The sequence below is a fragment of the Macaca fascicularis genome, chromosome 9 (assembly GCF_037993035.2).
Source record: "Macaca fascicularis isolate 582-1 chromosome 9, T2T-MFA8v1.1".
Taxonomy (NCBI): Eukaryota; Metazoa; Chordata; class Mammalia; order Primates; family Cercopithecidae; genus Macaca; species Macaca fascicularis.
In genome coordinates, this window is record NC_088383.1 from 100,226,275 (window position 1) to 100,247,462 (window position 21,188).

At 38.2% G+C, this 21,188-nt stretch overlaps 1 protein-coding gene and 1 long non-coding RNA gene across 25 annotated transcripts in view; one reads left to right on the forward strand and one right to left on the reverse strand.

Moving 5' to 3' along the window:
• LOC123566839 (uncharacterized) overlaps positions 1-6,230 on the reverse strand; it is a 149,337-nt gene extending 143,107 nt beyond the window's left edge. For 12 of the 14 annotated variants that reach the window (XR_012417941.1, XR_012417936.1, XR_006689492.2 and 9 more), the window contains exon 1: positions 6,026-6,230. This is a non-coding gene — a long non-coding RNA (uncharacterized lncRNA). Of the gene's footprint in view, positions 1-3,730; positions 3,808-4,777; positions 4,914-6,025 lie in introns of those variants that run through there. The other 2 variants (XR_012417935.1, XR_012417942.1) reach the window with 2 other exon arrangements.
• HECTD2 (HECT domain E3 ubiquitin protein ligase 2) overlaps positions 4,379-21,188 on the forward strand; it is a 95,193-nt gene continuing 78,383 nt past the window's right edge. For 10 of the 11 annotated variants that reach the window (XR_012417927.1, XR_012417932.1, XR_012417931.1 and 7 more), the window contains exons 1-2: positions 5,497-5,729; positions 19,398-19,527. Coding sequence is in view for 2 of the 11 variants with exons in the window: in XM_045361189.3 (XP_045217124.2) it covers positions 5,592-5,729; positions 19,398-19,527 (268 nt within the window). In the remaining 9 variants the exon portion in view is untranslated. Of the gene's footprint in view, positions 4,550-5,496; positions 5,730-19,397; positions 19,528-21,188 lie in introns of those variants that run through there. The other variant, XM_065521132.1, reaches the window with a different exon arrangement.

A 21,188-nucleotide genomic window follows, 5' to 3' on the forward strand; every position in this document is an offset into this window, starting at 1 on the left:
TCTCTCTCCATCACCCTGTCCTTAGCGTTTTGACATTCATCCTTATGCTTGCAGCCTCCTGTTTGTTGTAGCACCACGTTGACATATCGTATCTTCATTTCAGGCAAAATAAAGGTAGCAAATACTTTCCCTAAAATGTCAGCATACACCTCATTGGCTAGAATAATGTTACATTATGCTACATAGCTGCTAGAAAGTGCAGAAAAGAAATCACTTTTATGTAAGCATATTGTTATGTCAAATCAGGGTGCTCTTAGCAAGACAAAAGGTAAAAATGAATAGCAGTATATGCCATTCTGACTTGTTTTGATGACTTCAGCAGCCTTAGAATACATAAGTTAACTTAGACTCAATAAAAATTTAAATAGGTACATCATGCATAGGATACTTCTGATGTACAATTTAATGTTTTTGTTGTTGTTTTTCTTGGTTTTGTGTGGAAAACAAATGTAAAATTGAGGTTAAGATTTAGAAGAGTTATCAATATATCCAGGTCAGACTATTAGAATTTCACATGCGGCAGTTCTATAGAACTAGTTTATCAAGCACAACTCTTTTAATTAGCATTAGAACTAATTAGAACTCTTTAATTAGCATTTCCTTTGAAAATATCTAAACAGGACATCCAAAACCAACTTGAAAACACATACGGCCACCTCAATTTTTACTGTTACTAACAGTTTCTTCTAGTTTAGGTCACTACTCTATAGGACTTGGTCAAATCAAGATATAGCTAAATGTGGTTTCACCAACACATGCAAACTCCTGTGAATACAATATTTAAAAAGAAACAATAAAAAAGGAATAAGTTACTTAGGCTTTTAGGCGTTTATTAAAGCTCTTTTAAACCTGCCCTCATTACTTTGGTGAACATTTGCTTGCATAAATTCTGAAGAATGAGGTTAAGATACAGTGAGGCTCATTAATTAGTGTGCCACTAATTTGGACTTGCTGTTTTACAGCTGAGATGCAGCTCTAAAATGTACTGTCCAATATGGTGGCCACTAGTCACATGTGGCTGTTCAAACACAACTTACATAACATGAACTAAAATTAAAAATTCAATTCCTCTGGCAATAGATACATTTCAAGTGCCCAATAACTACATGACGCTATTGGCTACCACACTGGACAGTGCAGATACAGACCATTTCCCCTAGTATGCCAAGTTCTACTGATAGCACTGCTCTAGAAGATTAAGATTTTAAAGAAGCAATATCAAGACCAAATCATCTGAATGAGTATAGTTCATCACTCAGAGCATTTTTATAATTTATCTTTGGAAAAGATTTCAGAGCCCCTGTACAAACCACTTCAAGAAAACATCGTTTCGTTTCTTCTGGGTTTGCTAAGTGCCTCCTCAATAGCACACTCCAGGTAGTGTGCTACATGTAGGGACTCAAGGACTAATCAGACATAGTCTTTCTCCTCTGTGCCATGACTTATTTGGGGAACAAAAAACTAAGATGCAATGTAATAGGTCTATAAAGGTAAGTATGTATAACATGCTCTGGGAGCAGAAAGAAAGGAATGATTCTATTTAGGACATTAAGAAAAATGCCTTCTTTTGCAAAGAATTCAGCAGAATGCCACACTAGGGGAAAATTTTTAGCATAAAGGCTTTGAAAGACTACTACGGTATTTTAAAACAAAGGGCTGGCTAGAAACTATATATTCTGAAGAGGTCATTCTGGTGGCCATTAGAGCAGGTAAGAAACTGAAGGCAAGACCAGTTGCCAGGCTACAGAAATAATTGGGGTTAGAGATGTTAAGGGCCTTAATTAGGTCAATGGCAATGGGAATCTAGGCAGAGAACAGATTCAAGAGAAGTCTGATTAAAAATACAAAGCTTGATCATCATCTACTTTATTCTTCAGTCTTGGCTCTATATAGCATTGTGCAATTTTTAAAAAATCATCCTCTAAAGATTTATCACATCACTGGGGTTATTCTAAAGAATTAGTTGCAAAGACTCCAAACAGTGTTTCAGTATGTTCAACTTTTATAAAAACAAAGGAAGAAACACTGTGGGGTGGGGGGTGGGGGGTGTGTAGACAGATATAAGAGATTTTTTAAAGATACAGAGCAAGGTCTTAGTATCTAAAGTTAGTTTAAATGATTCTGCTAATCTGTATTTTCTGTTTTTCTGTAATGACAAAGCATCTTTTTGTTTTTAATAAAGTTTTTTTTGTTTTGTTTTGTTTTGAGATGGAGTCTCACTCTGTCACCCAGGCTCAAGTGCAGTGGCGCAATTTCAGCTCACTGCAACCTCCGCCTCCCGAGTTGAAGCGATTCTCCCACCTCAGCCTCCCAAGTAGCTGGGATTACAGGTGCCCAGCACCATGCCTGGCTAAATTTTTTTTATATATATATTTTTAGTAGGGACAGGATTTCACCATGTTGGCCAGGCTGGGTTCAAACTCCTGACCTCAAGTGAGCTACCTGCCTTGGCCTCCCAAAGTTTTAGGATTACAGGCATGAGCCACGCACCCAGCCAAATTATTTTTTAAATAGTAATTTTAAAAATCCACAACCATTATACCTAAGAAAGAGTTCCAAAAATCTTTTTAACAAGGTCAACATGGCTAAAATAATTTCCCCAAGTTTACTTTAGGACAACACTCAGTTGAAATATTAAAATAAGTTGCACTATTTCATAACTATACCTTCTAAAATTAAGGTATTAGTGGTATAAACCATTCTTAAGTGATCTGTGTACCTATTTTGCTATTGTTCACTACATTAGTATTACCATACATAATTAAAATAGAAGTTGTCTATAATTTCGACCTTCCATTACCTTGTAATTTTGTCTTTCTTTTTCTTCCAGGGAAATAATGAGTTCTCTAACCCTCACTCCCACCCTGCAAAACCCTATTCCCCATAGATATAATTAATGAGCTCAGGTTTTCCATCTGGACCTAGAAACATGAAATGCTTCTTCTGCCTCACTCCTAGTTTTTCCAAAGCAAATGAGTTTATACTTGGATACCCTCACTGTTGCACTTCTGACACTAGGAATAGCTAAAAAGCATCTTCTCCACACCTCTGTACAGAATGGGCAGAGCTCTCTGTATGTCCTGCCTTACAACACTGTCTTCTCCCACCTGGATCTCCAGAAGCACCCTGATGGCAGCTGGGAATGTGTCTCTCAAGCACACCACAAGTTCCCCCAGAGCTATAATTCTACAGCTTTCCAGCAGGCCCCATTCCCACCCTCCAGCCCCCTCCTGGACTACGTATGAGGGAGAGATGAGGTGGTGGATTGAGGACATTTATTTAACAAGAAGTAAAAGGAAATATAGACAAATCATCATTTTTCATATGGAATGCACAAGTGAATTAATCAGAGAATTTGTTAAGAAATGGGTTATTATCTACTCTGGTGCAGTAGCAGAAATTAACATTTCTGACTTGCCTTGTTTCGCCAATATTTAAGCATTTTGTTCTATTGAATGTGACTACATGTACAGACACTTTTATTTAGTCTCACACATGAAAAAAGAAAGCAGAAGGCCTGTTATCCAAGTGGTTTCTCATCCAAGCATTTTTATAGCAAATTACTAAATCTAGTTGAAAACAATAGGAAAGAAGATACTTTTCCCTCTAGTATTTGTTCTATCAACCTAGACTTAGCAGCACAGAATATCTGGAATTGCAGTTAAAATAGAGGCTTCCTTTTATAAAATAACATTTGAATTGCTGCTGTATCCATGATCAGTATACAGACCTGCTAAAAGCAGAGAATAATGGTATGTTCTTCTCTATGGGATGAGTATCTCAGTAGTTTAAGAAGGAAAGAAAATCCTGAAAAAGAATTTAAGAAAAATATTAATAGAAAGGAGGAGGATGCTTCAAAGTAATGCCTGGATGCATCATTTTCCCTGCATTGAAATATTTTTTGCTGACTATACGGCACTTATTCTATACCTTTTGTTAATTCACAAGTAAACAGGTGGCAACAGTAACTGTATTAAAGTAGAAAGCCTTGCTATAAATGACAGTCAGAATTCATAATTTAGAAGGCAACATTGTTTGCTTCAGATCTACTTGTTATAAATGGTGGGTTTGAAAACATGCAACCTCATCTTATGAAGTACCATAACTAGTATTTAGTTACACTAATAACTCCCAATTATGTAAACAATAGATATCCCCAAATCATATTTGGGTTTGTTTCAGAGATATTTTTGGTTCTTGTATTTGGACCTAGGTACTCTTGATCTAAAAATTCACTCAACCTCGAATAAAATAACGAAGGCACCGGCAAAAAACCTGATAGACCTGAGTATCGAAATCCCTTGCTTTTAATAGGCGATACAGCGCATTCTTACTCTCTCCTTTCTCCTAGATCAGCAGGTGTCTCCACCACTCCAATAGACTGAGGAAAAGGAGGGGGCGACAAGAAAGGAAAGGAAATTGTCTAGGTGTCCTGGTGGTGGAGGTGGGGGGTATTTTAATTTCATAATTAAAAGCTCTCTTCTTCAGCTTTCCAGTTTTTACTCCTATTTTGTAATGATTTGATTGAGGACTGTGCAGCAGAGTTTGGGTATGTACATCGCTAACATAAACGGAAAGGAACAATGAAGGAATGGATAGGAGACAGCAAAGGGTTGCGGGTAGAGAGCAAAACGTAGGCGCTTGGGGACGGGAAGGGAGAGGCGGATTTGGCAGTCAAAGAGGGACGAGAGGAACAGGAATGGAAAGTGTGGACTGGCCGTCCAATCCTATGGGGGAAGGGGAAAGGGGGGGCCCACCACGTCGCACTCCTCCCCACCTCCAGGCTTTTCCTGTGTAGGTTGAGGCCATCCAGGCGTATACAAAAGGGTCGGTTGCTGAGCCAGAAAAGGCTGTCTCCCGGGCTGCGCAAGCTCTGGGTCGCCTCTCCTGGGCTCAGGAAGGCGGGCAAGGATAAGAAGGCAGAGGCCCAAAGGCGGACAGCTTAGTGGGCGCCTGGAAGAAGAAGGCAAAAGGCCACCAGCCCAGACCCCGAGGGCGCTCGCCCGCGGGACTAGGCGCCGCAGGCCAGGGCCGTCCGTGAAGGGTAGTCTGTGCCTACGTCCTGCCCTACTGGTACCACTAGGACTATCCCCGTCCGACCCTTTGCAGGGCTGGACTTGTCTCCCCCACTATCCGCCCCTAGTCCAGGTTCTCCTGCGCGGTCCCGGTGCGGGGTCTCCTCGTCATCTCGGGCGACACTCTGCAAACAATATGGCGGCCGGGCGTCGACCGCGGCACCTTCTCTCCGGGCCCTCGGGGTTGACAAGGGCGGCTACCGCCGGCGCTCCTGACCCGCGACGCGCGAGCCCCGGGCGGGCGGGGGAGGCGGGAGCAAGACACCTGTGGTAGCTGTGGGGAGCCGTGTCCGCGGGCCTGGCGCGCGCGGGGGCGGCCGGCGGGGTCGCGCGGCCTCGGGCTCGCGCGCAGAGGCGCGGGCGCGGGCGGGGGCGGAGTGGCGGCGGCGGCGGCGGCGGCGGCAGCTAGAAGCTGCAGCCCAGAGCCCTCTCGCGGCCGCGGCGGCAGCAGCAGCGCCAGCCCCAGCAGCACTGAGGCTGCCGCCGCCGCCTGGCGCTCCCGCCGCCCGGCCCGACATGAGTGAGGCGGGTCGGGTACCCTCGCCCGCCACTCCGCTGGTGGTGGCGGCGGCCGCGCCTGAGGAGAGGAAAGGGAAGGAGCCGGAGCGCGAGAAGCTGCCGCCCATCGTATCGGCTGGCGCCGGCGCGACCGCGGTAGGTGGTGGGCCGGGGCCGCCTGGCGCCCCGACGGCGGGAGTCAGGAGGGACGGCGGACGGGCGAGGGCCGCCAGGAGGCCAGCGTCTCCCCTGGGCACCCCCTGGCACTCCAGGGAGAGGCACCCAGGCCGCCCTTCCTTGGGCAGAAATGAAAGAGTTGTGCCTCGTGGGCAGCCCAGAACACTTCGCGAGCTACATCTTCCACCCTCGGGAAATGTTGGGGGTGGTCGGTTCCGCTGGATGTTTGCGTTATTTTCTGGGGCTTGGGCCCCCACTTTATCTAAGAGAATTACCTGCATCTTGAGTCGGCATGATCTGTTGGATGAGCATAGGTGTCAGCAGGCGGGAGTGGGTTTTCCACGGAGGTGCCTGCCTGCCCTGGAGGCGCGCAGATTTTTGTCCTTTTCTTCGCGTTTCTTTCCCTTCCCCCTTCAGATTAAACAGGCTGTGCGGCGAGTTTCCACTTAATTGTGACCTTTCCGTTGCTGTCAGGGTAGTGGGAGGTAGATGCATCAGTAATGGTTTTATTTTTCATATGGTACAGACATGTGACTCAGGTGGGGGGAGGCTTTTTGAACCTTTTATTTAAACCCAAGTTATCTAAGCTTAACAGGGATGATTTCCCAGCTGTATCTTCGTAAGGGTTATTTGGAGAGCGCTCTCAGGCTTCAAACTACATATTGCCAGATGATGTCATGGGACAGCCCCCTCCCCCTCTTTCCCTATTTTTACTGGTGGTTGTGACTGGTTAATTCGAAGCACAATTAAAGAAAAAAAAAAAAACTCGGCTTTTGCAATTTTTTATTTTGACATAATATTTAAGTACTTTTTGAAAGTTTACTTTGATATATTTAAAGATCATGACTTGTCAAGCAGCTGTGTGTGACAAAATAGTAAAAGTTTAGTGAACATTATACATTTTATTTTTTCCTACTTGCAATTCATTTCTTAAAACCTCCCTCTTAAATGACTAAGAACTTACTAAAATAGCTCACTCTTCGTTAAGTACTGTATTGGTGTTAGGAATAATTTTTGGATTCGGTAGGTTTTTCAAAAATGTCTGAGGGCCCTGATAACTGGAAATTGTTAAAACAAGCTCTTTAAATCGATGCAGCAAATTGTGAACAGTAATGATACACATTTAAAAGCGTAGTTACAATTGATTGATAGATTGGAGCTGGGGTTAGGGATTACCCTGGGAAATGCTTTGAAGAAATTTGTCACCCAGCAGCTTGGAGATCTAGTTCCTGCTGCTGGTACCCTAGGTTTTCAGATTTTGTATAGGAAGTCCAACTCACAGAATTACAGCAGTTCCTTTATATGTTGGTTGTTTAAAACAGTAAATGTATGTACTTATAGAAACAGTTAAATGAGTGGGTTTAGGTCCTCAAGCAAACGCTCTCCCAAAAACCTATTTATCTCAGTGTAACTGAAAAATTGCCGTTTTGGAATAAAAATTTGCAAGTGTCGATACAAGTCTACAGTCTGCTTTGGGATTTCAAGTTTTTCAGATTTTAGAAAGGTAATTAGGTACATATATCATATATTATTTAATACCAACAGTAAGGTCCTAGCCAGTTCTCTCTAATCAAGCATATTAATAACTGCAGTGAAATGTATGTGTTCATGCTAAAGGGAAAAAAGTAGCGTCATGTCAGTTCAGATCAGGTGCATGTTTTTGGCACCAAATGAGTTGCAAAAACATTTCAGTTTCAAGAATTTATAGGACTTTGAAATTGTAAATAGAGGATTATGGACTTGTACTACTAGACAAAGAGAAGAATATATTCAAGAAAAAAAAATCTTGAATTAAACTTTGAAAAGATATAAGTTGGAATAGAAGAGGATAAGGATAAATATGAAAAAACTTGAGGGTTTTTTTTGTTTTGTTTTGTTTTTTTTGAGACGGAGTCTTGCTCTGTTGTCAGGCTGGAGTGCAGTGGCGCGATCTCGGCTCAGTGCAATCTCTGCCTCTCGTGTTCAAGCCATTCTCCTGCCTCAGCCTTGCTTGTGCCTTATAAAGTCTTTCAGAGTCAGTACCATTGATTTTTTATGACAGGTTTTTTTTAACAGAATTTATGACAGGATCTGTGGCAGAATGTGTGTGTGTGTTTGTCAAAGAGAGACTTCAAAGCTAGAATTCAGAGCTATAGCAGTGAAAAGCTTAAATGTAGAAAATCTATGCTTGGTCCTTAGTCCATCCAAAGGATAAGAAATCCAGGAGAACTGGGGTGGTGATTGACTTTCACAGCGGTTAGGAAGGCCGTGGTATGTGTGGGGAGGGGAAGGAGATCTTGGTGTGTGAGGTAGGTGGGCAGGGAAATACAACTTATGGCCTCTTGAGTTGTTTTTCAACCTCCTGTAGATTAAACAGAGCTCCTAGAGGTTTGCTTATGAACCTAATTGTCATTAATAACTTTTTCTTTGAGACATTCCAGTTATTCTTCCTTTTTGCCCCAGCCTAATGGTTCTACCTGTCTAGTTTGTGTCTGTGACTCAATTTGTGATCCTACAATAGTGGCTTTTTCAGAAAACCATTGTGTCACATTTGTAAATGAATATATATGAATAAAATAATATAAATATTATAAATAAATAGAAGGTCAGTTTACAGTGACCCTAATTAAAGTTGAAGAGTTAGGCTGTATCGTGTATGTTTACAGACAGGTACGGGGTGGGAGAAAGAATGCTGGAAAGGACAGCCCTAAAGTGTTTTATCCTAAGACCATCTAAGCATGAAGGAAGTCCATTCCAGCTAGTGAGGAGGTGCCTAACACAGTGGTTTCAAGCCTGACTGACCGCAGAGTTACCTTGGTAGCATGTTAAAGTCCTCATTCCTACATCTCATCCTAGAGCACCGGTTTTCAACCTTAGATGCACAGTAGAATTAACTGAGGAACTTTTAACGCTATCATTATCCAGACCCAAATGCAGGCTTGTTAAATCAGAATTTCTGGTGATGTTGCTCAGGCATCTTTTTTTTTAATTTAATTCCCCGGGTATACCAAGATTGAAACTTGACACTCTATATACCGAATTAAAAGCTCCATGGGCGAGGTGTAGGAATCTGTATTTTTAAATTACCATCTCCCAAATCTACTTAGTTTGTGGAGCAGCATTTGAAATGAACTTGTGACAGGTATGGATTAAGTGAACAAGAGACAGCAGAAATCAGGCATGGTGGGGAATTGAAAGAAATGGCAGTGAAAGTGGTTCCAGTTGGAGATGCACAAGAGGCTCAAGATAGAGCCCTCAGAGACTTTCAGTGTTTGGGTCTTGGCCTTGCTGCTGTGGAGAGGTGATGCAAGTCCATGGAGCCAAGCAAAATAAAGAATTTGAAGTAGTGTATGAATATGAAGGGCTGATAATATGAATATTAAATTTACTGAGGTTGATGGATTGGAGTGGAATATTATAAATTAGTTATTGATGTATTGCAGATGTTTAAAAAAGTGGTGAATGAGAAGAAAATGCTCAGAGGTGGGGCAGAAATAACGGTGTCAGTGAGGACAAATTTGACTTTTTACTTCTGCGCCTAATCAGGTGAACAGAAGAGAGAGGTTCTACATGGGGTAGAACCCTCTGGATAGGGTACCAGTACAGTGGGTTCAAGAAAGAGCTAGATTTGACTTAGGTCAGGGTGGTGAAGAGAAATGGGAGGATATTAGTTGAGAATTTTAAAGGGATGTTAGCCTGTAATAGAAGACGAAAGGAAGAGCTTGAGGGTGAGCATAATGTGTGTGGAGAGGATTTGATGGAGTTTAGTAACAAGAATGAGAAGTTTGCTTATCAGGTGTGTATAAATGGGGTTGATGGAGTCCCTGGGACAAAATGTAACTGCCAGTTATTGGACATCTTTTATGTTTAGTTTTGTACTAGGTGCTACAGAAAATGCAAAAAGATAAGGTTTTAAAAAGTGGTCTCTGCCTCGGGGTATGCAGGGTTAACACATGAAAAGCAAAGCAATATGTAAAAGCCACAATGAGCCATAGAAACAATTTGTACTATTGGAGATTAGAGAAAGGCGATCACTGTATGCAGAACTATGAAGAAAGGCCTTGAAGTAAAGGTAATTATTTAAGCTGGCTGGCCATTGAAAAATGATAGGATTTGGATAGGCAGAAGAAAGTGGGCAAAGTAATCCAGTGATGAAAACAACATGAGCAAGGCTTAAAAGGAAAAATTAGTGAGTAATAAAGTGAGCCCAGTGGAAGCATGCTGGGAACTTGTGGGAGGTAAGAAAGATTGCATGGGGGCTGGAGCCAGATCACTAGGCAGAGAAGCATAGACAGTTTTTTTTTTTTTTTTTTCCCTGTGGTTAGTGGGAAGCTATTGGAATTTCTGAAATAGAGGAACAACATAATGAAATCAGTGGTAGTGTATAGTTAAACTGGAGGAGGAAGAAAGTGAAGAAAAGAGCTTTGTAGCTCATCCCTGAAGCAATGAGTGCATCCACTAAGGTGGTGGCCACAGGACAGAGTGTAAGGGATGAGAGCATACACACCATGTGGAACCTAACTAGACAGCAGAAATGAAAGGGAAGAAGCATTAATAAAGGAAAAGGACTCTGAGATTTCCAGATGAGGTCAATAGCATTCCAAATTAGAGAGAGAAAGAGTGTGTGTGTGTGTGTGTGTGTGTGTGTGTGTGTGTGTGTGTGTGTGTGTGTACGTATGTGTACTTAACAATAATATACCCAGCTAGGTATTTGGAACAATCTTGTATGGAAAATGTTGTGCCCTTTGTTCATTATGCTCTAAACAAGAGTTGAGATGGGAAAGAATTAACGCTATGGTGATGATAAGTAATTGAAGAAACTACAGATATTACAAATATACAAAATAAGTGTGTATAACAATAATAGCTACTTATTGAGTGCCTACTCTGTGCGAAGCATTTGCTTTGTATTCTTTTATTTAGTTAAATAATGCAACCAAAAGCAATCACAACAACCCCGTGAGGAAGATATTTTCCCACTTCACAGAAAAGGAATCTGAGAGTCAGGTTATGTGTACCTTGCTGAGGAGTAAAATGGCTAGTCAGGGACAGTGGTTGCTTTGTAACGGAGATGTTTCTGATTCCTATTCTTTGCCCAATTCTGAACACTCTGTATCTGTGGTCATAGGTAATAGGGGCCATGTGGTACAAAGAAGCTGCACCTATGGCATTAATTCTAGTTTGAAAAAGAACTTGTCGCCCAGTAACAAATTTGTTCAAATTTTTGTTACTGGAGATAGAACAATCATGGAAAAGATATGTTCTAGGATATCTAATTGCTTGTTTATGGTATGAATAGATCATTAAATTATATGTAAAATCAATCTGATTGAAGCAAAATAGTCCAAGAGACTTAATACATAAAAAGGGAGGGCTATGACTGTATAAATACATACCCACCATGTCTTAAGTTTGAGTGGGTTGTAAAGTCTCTTTGTCAACTTTTTTTTTAACTACAAAATCATAATGTAGTGCTTGCTTATTTTCCCCTTCATGAATAACCCATTAGGACACAAATAATTTATAACTATATTTAACAATTGGAGAAAAGCGGTTATTATAAATTCTGAGCCAGAGAACCTCCAAAAAAGTCAAGTATGATTCTGCTTTGCTGTTTGTAACTCTCCATCTATAAAATGGGGAAAATAATAATTGAACCTACTTCATAAGGTAGAAATGAAGTCTAAATTAATACACATAAAACATTTAGAAAAACACCTTGTACAAAGTAAGCACTCAGTGTTAGATGAGATTATTAAAGTCATGTGTCATATAACAATGTCCCAGTCAATGACAGATCACATAATCTGAAGGTGGTCTAATGCCTTTTCTGTTTAAATATGTTTAGATGCATACTTAGTGTTACAGTTGTCTACAGTATTCAGCATGGTAACATGCTCTATAGGTGTTTGTATCCTATGAACAATAGACTATATCATATAATCTAGGTGTGTAGTGAGCTGTACTATCTAGATTTGTATAAGTATACTCTGTGATGTTTGCACACCTACAAAGTTGCCTAATGAAGCATTTCTCAGGAAATATCCCCATTGTTAAGCAACACATGATTGTGTTTACAAAGCAACATCTGTAGCTGAAAAGCTGTTTGTAAGCCAGCCAGCCCTTTCTACTCTACTCCTGTCCTGTGGATTTGGTACTTTCCTTCACAGCCTTCTATATCAAGTGTGAGGCCCTGTTTGATTTCCCTATTTTTTCTCCATTTTTTTTTTATAGTTTTATAGTTAACTCTGACTGAAGAATCCCTTCTTGAGTGGTAAAATGTTATACTGATGAGCTATATGAATAACTACTTGTTTTTAAGTTGATATCTGTAACTTGGAGGATATCTGTGTGACATTCTAGTGAGCCATCAGAAAACATTTTTTTGAAATGAATAATTAAATGAATGTGCCTTTTGAAAATAGAAGTTATTGAGATTTTACCAATTCAGCTGAATTGAAAAATCGGTCTGAAATTTGAGTCTGCTTAATATATTTCAAAGTAACTTGGTTTTGTTCTAGATGTTTTTGTTAAAAAAAGAACCAGACTCTTAATTGGTTGAGGAATTTTGACTGGATCAAAATGCGCATTTAAAAAGTAATATTTTACTGTTTAAGCATAATGTATTCATGTATTTTTAATATTTTCTTATATTATAAAATAAATGAATAAAATCTCTGATGCCACCTTGCCTTCCTAATGATAAATGAACTGAAATTTCTGAGCTTCAGGACTAACGTTTGTAGGGCTAATTTTCAGTCATCTATATGATCAATTGCGTTGATTTGTGTGTATGTGTGTGACAAAATTTTGTTTCAGAATCCACATCCTTATTTCCTAGTCTCCATTTAAAGATATGATTTATATCACTTAAACCAATTCCACTTGGGCTGGTGCTTTTTTGGTTGGTAGGGAACTTTCCACCTTGAAAGTAGCTGAGTTTTCATATCTTAGTAGAAGGATGGTAGAACAAAGTTGGCATTTCATGAGTTTATAACCTACCATCCTAATAGGGAACTGTGAAAAAGCATACAAAAAGAGAAAATATCTTTACCCAGGATCAGGGCCTAAAATAGTCTCTTTGTAGACTCTAAATTATATCATTGGCTCCAGGATGGCTCTGATTGGTAGTTTAGGTCAGTTTAATAAAAATTGGTAAAACAGGGTATCTTAAATGTTTTCTATTTTAACTTGAAACCTATAAATATGCGTTTATCAGTTTTTTGGTCATCATAACCTTTGTTCAGTATCTCAGGAAGCTACTCATTCTTTTGAAAAAGTAGTTTTTATATGCATCACAGATTCCTGGACTCATTGAGACTAAAGGGTGAATTTTATAGACATAGACGTTCAATTTAAAATATTTTAATTCAGAAACTAAGATAGTGAGATATGGCTTTTAAAGCATTTCATGATGGAACAGCCAGCACTTACTCGTTTTTTCAAAGATTGGGTTAGAATGGGAAGAAAAATGTTGATCTTCTAAGGCAACTTTTGGAGTATAGAGGATGATCAAAGTAAATTTTACCAGAATTTTAAATATAGTAGCACTTGTTAGTCAATTCAGAAGTGATCATGGAAAACCATGGTTATTCTTACTAGCATTGGTAGAAAAATATGATGAAGAAATTGGAAATTTAAGATTCAGTCTCTTCCTCAGTAGAGGTTGAAAGTAGGAACTCATGTATTCAAATAAAATTTAAAATAAGGTTGAAAATATTTAACTACATGTTAATAGCAGAACAGGTACTCTTTAAGTATTTGTCCGTTTAAATATCTTGAGATTATTACGTATAATCTATGTGATTATATCATCAAAAAGACCATTGAAGCCCACATTAGGTACTTGTGAAATAAGATTTTTGATTAGTTCTTGTAATTACTACATTTTTCTGCTGTTTGCAACGTTTACTGAATTCTAGTTTAATAAATGTATGGTCAGCCTCTGCCTAGAGAATCAGGTCTATTATTTATTATGCCAGGTTGAAATATTTTGAGTATTTTTTTCCCTCAAAGAATTCTTAGTGTTTTTCCCTGTGTTCTCTATTTGTACTTATCTTCAATCTGGAACAGCTGGTTGAGTATCCTGCTACTATCTATTCCTCAACACCCCCAGCCCACTGTAGGCTGGCCACATTCCAGGCCATCATCTTTAGTGTTCTTCTGTAGGACTCATAGATAACATTTACAAAACTCACGAAGCCACATGTAATAGCTGTGGTCCAAATTTCAGAAGGTTTGTAAAGTAATGTTCTTTAACATTTAATTTAGTCTGGAGTTTGATGTCATATTAATACCCAATAACTTCTTGATTTGATTCTCTAATATTAATTATTTTGCCATTGCACAAAATGATGCCCTTTTTTTTCTCATGGAAGTGTTAGGTTGTAAGATTTCTTTTGTATAAGCTGATGTGGGGCAACTGGTGTTTTGAGGATTTACTTTTATTATTCTATCAATGTGTGAAAGTATCTATGATTAATTTCATGTCATCTCAAGTATAACGTGTCAAGAGCACAATTATTTTACAAACAAGAGACTTATTAGACCAAGGAATTTTTATTATGTTGTTTAAGCTTTTATGATTACAAAAAAAAATCAGGCTGGGCTCAGTGGCTCACACTTGTAATCCCAGCACTTTGGGAGGCTGAGGCAGGCAGATCATGAGGTCAGGAGTTCAAGACCAGCCGGACCAACATGGTGAAACCCCATCTCTACTAAAAATACAAAAAAAAAAAAAAAAAAAAAAAAATTAGCCGGGCATGGTGGTGTGCACCTATAATCCCGGCTGCTCAGGAGGCTGCGGCAGGAGAATCACTGGAACTTAGGAGGCGGAGGTTGCAGTGAGCCAAGATTGTGCCTGTGCACTCCAGACTGGGCGACAGAGTGAAACTACATCTCAAAAGGAAAGAGAGAGAGAGAGAGAGAGAGAGAGAGAGAGGGAGGGAGGGAGGAAGGGAGGGAGGGGGGAAGGGAGAGAGAGAGGAGAGAGAGAAAGAAAATCAGCCTCCTTTTGGCAAAAGAGAATTTATTGAAATGAGGCACATAGATTGGAAGCAGAAAACAAACAGGAACAGAGACTGGCTGTTTTTTGTGCCTCTGCTATTCTCTTTTAGCTGGTCAGTCTTTTCTTCTATATTCCTCTGTCTAAAATCTCGAAAGACCTCTGGTTGACTTACTAGGAAGCATCAGTGTCCATCATGCCAAGCCAGCTAATACGTGGCTACCCTAATTGCAGATGGGCTACCTCTTAGTTGAGTGCCTACCTCTGCTCTAGTCCACAGCCATTCCTGCACAAAGAATAACAGCAATGCTATGGGGACCACGAGTGGGGCAATTTAAATAGAAGGGAACATTAGATGGCAACCATGGTAATGCACATAGTAGATCTTCCCTCAACCTTTGCATTCTAACCCCCTCAGGCTTTTTTCCCCTTCAGTAAAGCTTCTGAGTCATCCTTGCTCATTGCTTTCATTTTCTAACTTCCCATTCATTTGTCAGTTTATTTGGTATAGTCCCTGCCACCACTATTACCCTAAATCTGTTGTCTCAGCTGTCCTCAAGATTTCATAGTTGCCCCATTTCAGTTAGGCACATTTTAGACCTAACCACTCTTCATTATTTAAGATTATTGACCTTTTTTTTTCTTTTCTTGAAACTTTATCCTCCCTTATTTTTAACACATCACTTTCTTCTCGATTTCTTATCTCTTTGGTCATTCATTCTTAATCTCCTTTTCCAGCTCATAACATACATCCCAATATTTCCCACAGTTCTGTCCTTATATTGTCAGGTGTGTCCAATCTTTTGGCTTCCCTGGGTCACATTGGAAGAATTGTCTTGTGTCACACATAAAATACACTAACACAAACAATGGCTGATGAGCTTAAAAAAAAAAAAAATCACACAAAAATTTATAATGTTTTAAGAAAGTTTACGAATTTGTGTTGGGCTGCATTCAAAGCCATCCTGGGCTGCATGCACCCTGGGGGCTGTGGGTTGGACAAACTTGTTACAGGTTTTCTGTTGCTATATTACAATAACCCTGTTATAAAAATTCATTATTTTGTCATGCAAAGCATACTTTTGCCTAGTGAGCATTGGTTCCTTTTGCAGTTACTCACAAATCATGTTGATATAACCCTGTCTAGAATTTTCTTCAAAGATGCTTTCTTCTATACAGTGAGGTGTCAAAATATGCCTATTCTTCTGAAATTTGAAGAAACCTTTTTACAATGTTTATTTCATTTACTTTATAATTTATGGTAGGGTTTGTTCATTCTCATTATGCTTCAGACTTACACTTGAAATAGCTTTTAACAATTTGGTCATTTCTGGCCCAGGCTGTCATTCCTCTTCATTCCCTATTATTACTATCTCCATTCAAATTTCATTTCTTCCAGTAGGCCTGGTTTAGCTTCCAGTATTTCTACCCTTTATTCTATTCCCTAGACTGCTACCATAGTGATTTTTTTCTAAAATACAGATATGATCTTGTCATTTCTTGCTTAGAAGTGCTCAATGATTTTTCTCTATCTCTGTGCAGGATAGAATCTATACTCTGTAGCCTGAAGGCCTCATAACATGGCCACTACCTACCTTCCCAGTCATATCTTGCTGGACCTTTCTCCCTTTCTGATTCTATATTCCAACTACACTGCTCCCTAAATCCTACTGTTGCTTAGTCTTAGATAACATTCATGACAGTTGTCAGTGAAAAAATGCCCTCTATATGTTAAATTATTGTAGATATTTACAGCAAAGTTAACAAAGGAGGGACCATTTATTATACAAGCATGACTAACCTTCTTTTACAAATTGGTTACTTTCTTATAACTGTCAAATTCGTGTGTCCAATTTGGCATTTGTTCCCCCTATTATTAAGATTTTCTGAGAGAACAAAATATACAAATAAGCAAACTTAGCCCCAGTTGTTAATAAAATTCTTATTTAAGCATCCTAATATATATAATAAGGAATGATTTACTTTTTCAAATATGTAACCTGTTTAGATTTCATTTTCCTAATCAACACACTAGTTTTGTGTACTTGAACAAATTGCTTTAATTTACCAATATTATGCAAATTACATAATTTACTGACTATTTTATAGAAAGATACTGTGTATCACTGTCTTACCTCTCTTTTCAATTTTTTCTCTTATCTTTGAGACTCTATAAATCCACTAGACATTAGAACTGATAGTTGTTGAATAACTGTTAATTGAATTCTTAGTTTTTATTATTTGGAGATCCCACAAGTGAACTAAGCAATATTCTTTGAGACCTCTTTTATTAAGAAGAGGTGAAGGAAGGGGGAAGAAAAGAAAAGAAAATGTTAAAGTCTTTCCCAGATGGCTTAGGACATCAGAAGTTTCCCTAAAGTACACTTAGTTGTTCTGCTTATGTAATATTCTCTGGTTACGTGAATTGCTCCTAAAGAGATTAAATTTAACTCAACATACATCTATAAAAGTAGAGATTACATCAACCACGAAGGGTTGTTGTGAAAATAGGCTGATGTGTTCAACACACCTACTGTCACATGCTAAGCCCTTAATTAGTGACAGCTGCTATAGTGAGAGACTGTAATGTAAGTGTTAAGAATACAGATTTCATGGTCATTCAAACTGGAATTTGAATCCTGGCTTCCCATTTATCAGCTCTGTGAACATGGGCATGGAAATTCAATTTCCCCATCTATAAAATGGGGTGTAAATACATATAGGAATGTTATAATGTATTAAAGTGGCTACTATAGTAGTAGGTATATAACAAGTACTCAACAAATGACTTGTTTCCTAACACAGAAATACTAACCCAGACATTACTGAGCTGAAATCTAGCCAAGAATCACGGACCAAGCAAAAACAAATTACAATAAAATCTATGAACAGCCAAAAATGTCACACCAAAAAAATGCATATGTGTTTTTCCTTTACTCATGAAAGTGTCCCTCAGGTTCCCATTTAGTGTCCATTACATCACTGTTGCTTGTTAGGTCACTTTAGGTGAGTCTCAGACAGTTCCACTTTCCTTTTCTGTGAAATAAAGGAGTTAGCTAATTTCTAAAAGTCTCTTAATTCCAGAGACTTTTTAATTCTATGTGTATAGTATCTGAAATTTATTCTCTTTGGGCTCTTTTATATTTTCTTTAAAAAGTAAATTTAAAGTATAGCACCTATGCACAAGACTCACTGTATGACAAGCTCTGTGTTGAACTTCTAGTCCAGTGTGAAGGGCCAATATTAGAATGATTATAATTTTAGTGGAACAATGTAAATAAATTACAAGAACAAATAAGAATGATTGGTTTTATAGAAATGGTGAACACTGGAAAAAGCTTCAGAAACAAGTTGTGATAGGCTATTCTGCAGTTACAAATTAGCCCCAAGTTTCAGTGTTTGAAAACTGTTAAGGTTTATTATTGCTAATGGTATAGTCTAACATTGGTCAGGATTGGCTGTTTCACATAGTCACTCAAGAACCCAAGCTAACAGATGCTCTAGCATCTCAACTCAGCCTGGATGGTTGCCAGTTGAGGAAAATAGAGAAAAGCTAGAGTTTTGCCCCAGTCTTAAATGCATTGGTACTTTCGGACTCAGAAATGACAGGTGTCATTTCCACTTGTGGCCTATTAGAATGAATCAGATGGCTCTACCTAACTGTAAGATAATGGGGAATTTAGTGAGCATAAATGCTTCTGCTATATTATATGAGTGAATTCTGAAAAGGTAAATGGCAATCAGTCTGGTAAATTAAGAAGGAGGAGATGAAAAAGAAACTCTTCCTCTACTGTGAAAGTGAAGACGTTACCTTCGGAATTAAAAAGTGGATGTTAAAGAAGTTAGCTACTGTATTCTCTTAAGCATCTGGAAATTGGAACATAGCATAAAAACATCTCAGAGAGCTGAGAATAAGCCCTGAGGCAGCTCTATAGCTTAATCTTGCGCTTCAAAGTATGTGTAAAGATTTTTTATATAATTACAAAGTACTGATTAATTAAATATGTACTATGAATTTTATAGGGTTGTTATTTTGTGAAAGATGTGTTAATGAATAGATTCCATGTTTTAGAAGATTGCTGTTACCTGTGCCTAAGGATCCCAAAGTGCTTAGCACAACTTCTAAAAAAAAAATCCTGGTATACCCAATCACAGTGCTTAGAAAAAAATTAATTCTAAAGGGTTATCTTTTTACCTGAACTTACAAAGTTACATCAAATGAGAGGATAGCCTTCAGTGAATCAGCCTGTAAGGTATTACATGCATGCTATTTATTAAAAATAATATTTATAGAGATCACAAAATTAGTATTATTTAAATGCATACTTAAAATAGTAGTTAACATTAATGGAGGGTGTGCAATGTGCAAGAACCAACGCTAATTATATGCATTATCTCTGTTAAATCTTACAATAACTCTATAAGATAGGTACTGTTGTTATTCCCATTTCCAAACTTCTCAGTTTGTAAGTGGATAGATAATAAGGCTGTTTTATATATGAGACAGTTAAGTCCTAGAAAAGGTAAGTCAAATTCATATACGTTTTTATCTATTGACTACTCGTCATCAAATTAAAATCTCTTATAAATGTTTGTGATTTTTGCAATAAAATAATTTATAGGTAGTAGGAAGTATACTGCAATGTTAACTTTTCTGTTTTTAGGGTTTGGACAGAGGAGCCAAAGGCCAAATTTCCACTTTCAGCAGTTTTATTTCAGCTATTAGCCCGAAGAAAGAAGCCGCTGAAAACAGAAGTTCACCTGCACATCTTGTTTTCCCTAACATCAAGAATGGTAAATAATTTTTAAATATATTTTGGCTAAACATATATCATTAAATTATTTAAAAAGTAGATGTTAATTATTCAGCATTGTTCTGATAGGTCTAGTTAATACAACAAAAAGAAGCTGTATATGTATTTACCAGAAGCAGCAAAATCTTTATTTTTAGGTGAATGTTACCTAGAGTAAGAGAATGAAATACAAAACTCATGAATAATAAGCAACTTTGATTAGAGAGGTGGCTACATTATAAATAAAATAATGTACATATATATTTTCTATATTATATAAATGTATATATTCAAATATTTAATGGATATCCCATATTTGAGCAGTAATCAATAAGAAGACTTTATGGAAAATATATGAAATACTTAGAAATAAACCTAAAAGGAAATGTGTAAATCTATTTGGAGAAAGCTATAAAACTGTTATCTAAAGACTAAAAGGTAGTTTGAATGGAAAAGCTTATAGATATTATAAAGATGTAACATAGGTAAAAAGATAAATGGAAAAAATGTACATTATTTATAGTAGTGATATTTGAAGCAATCTGTATTAGCTAAATTATGTTAATCTGTACTGCAAATATTATGCTTCTATTAAGAAAAATATGATATGTATGTAAAGTGACTAGGAGAAATGCCCATAATACATTGTAAAATGAAAAAAGTAAGTTACATCATTATAGGTAGAATATGAATCCAACGTTTTCAAGTGCAGGGAAACCTTTTGTACTCTGAGCATAGAAGGGTGCTCACCAATCTGTTAATGGGTTCCTCAGGGAGGTAGAATTGTGTGTATATTATTAATGTTTCTTATGTAACTCTATATTGTTTTATCACAGGAAATGTACATTACTTAAATACTTCTAAGTTCCCCTCAGCTTGTAACAAGACAAAACAAACCTTCAAAGGCTTAAATGCCCCTCACACCCTAACCAAGCAAAACAAACCTAGAAATATTTAAAGACATATTTTCTGGTAAATTACCCGTGTCCATAAGCTGCATGTGGTATAAATTATTCTTGCACAGAGATTTTCTGTTTGACATTCTAAGCCAGTGCTAGACCTGTTCTACATTCTTATAGGTTAGTATTTATATTGCCTCATTTTTGAACATTTGCTTTTAATAACTTCTTTCTTTTATTTATTTGCATACACACACACACACACACACACACACCCCTCCATCACGCCAATATTGCCCTAAGGAGGCACCTTTGAGTTCACACTCTGATTTCCATCTACTCCATTCCTTCTATACTAATGTCTTGATCTCTGAAGTCAGTTTGCCAACTCATATGCCTACAAGTTTTTGAGTGGCCATATTGACTCTTAATATGGTCCACTTATTTGAGCTTCCATCAATGTCTGCTTCCCTCTCATCTGCGCCTGTCTTGTGGAATCTGGACTTACCCCCAACTTGAACTTGGTGTATCTGCATAAATGACTCTGACTCTAGATGAGCAGATCTTTTAGCAGACTTCCTCTATCTTATTAGAACTCCTGGTACTGAATTTTCCTAGCTGTTCTATCTGGATGCCACCTGAATTCAGTTGTGACATGGAGTTTATCTGTTAGGGGCACTGCAGAAGTAATTCTTTCAGTGAATAGAAAGTTAGACTACATCTTCCAAATGTAAGCATGTTTATAGTTCCTTGATGTTTTGGG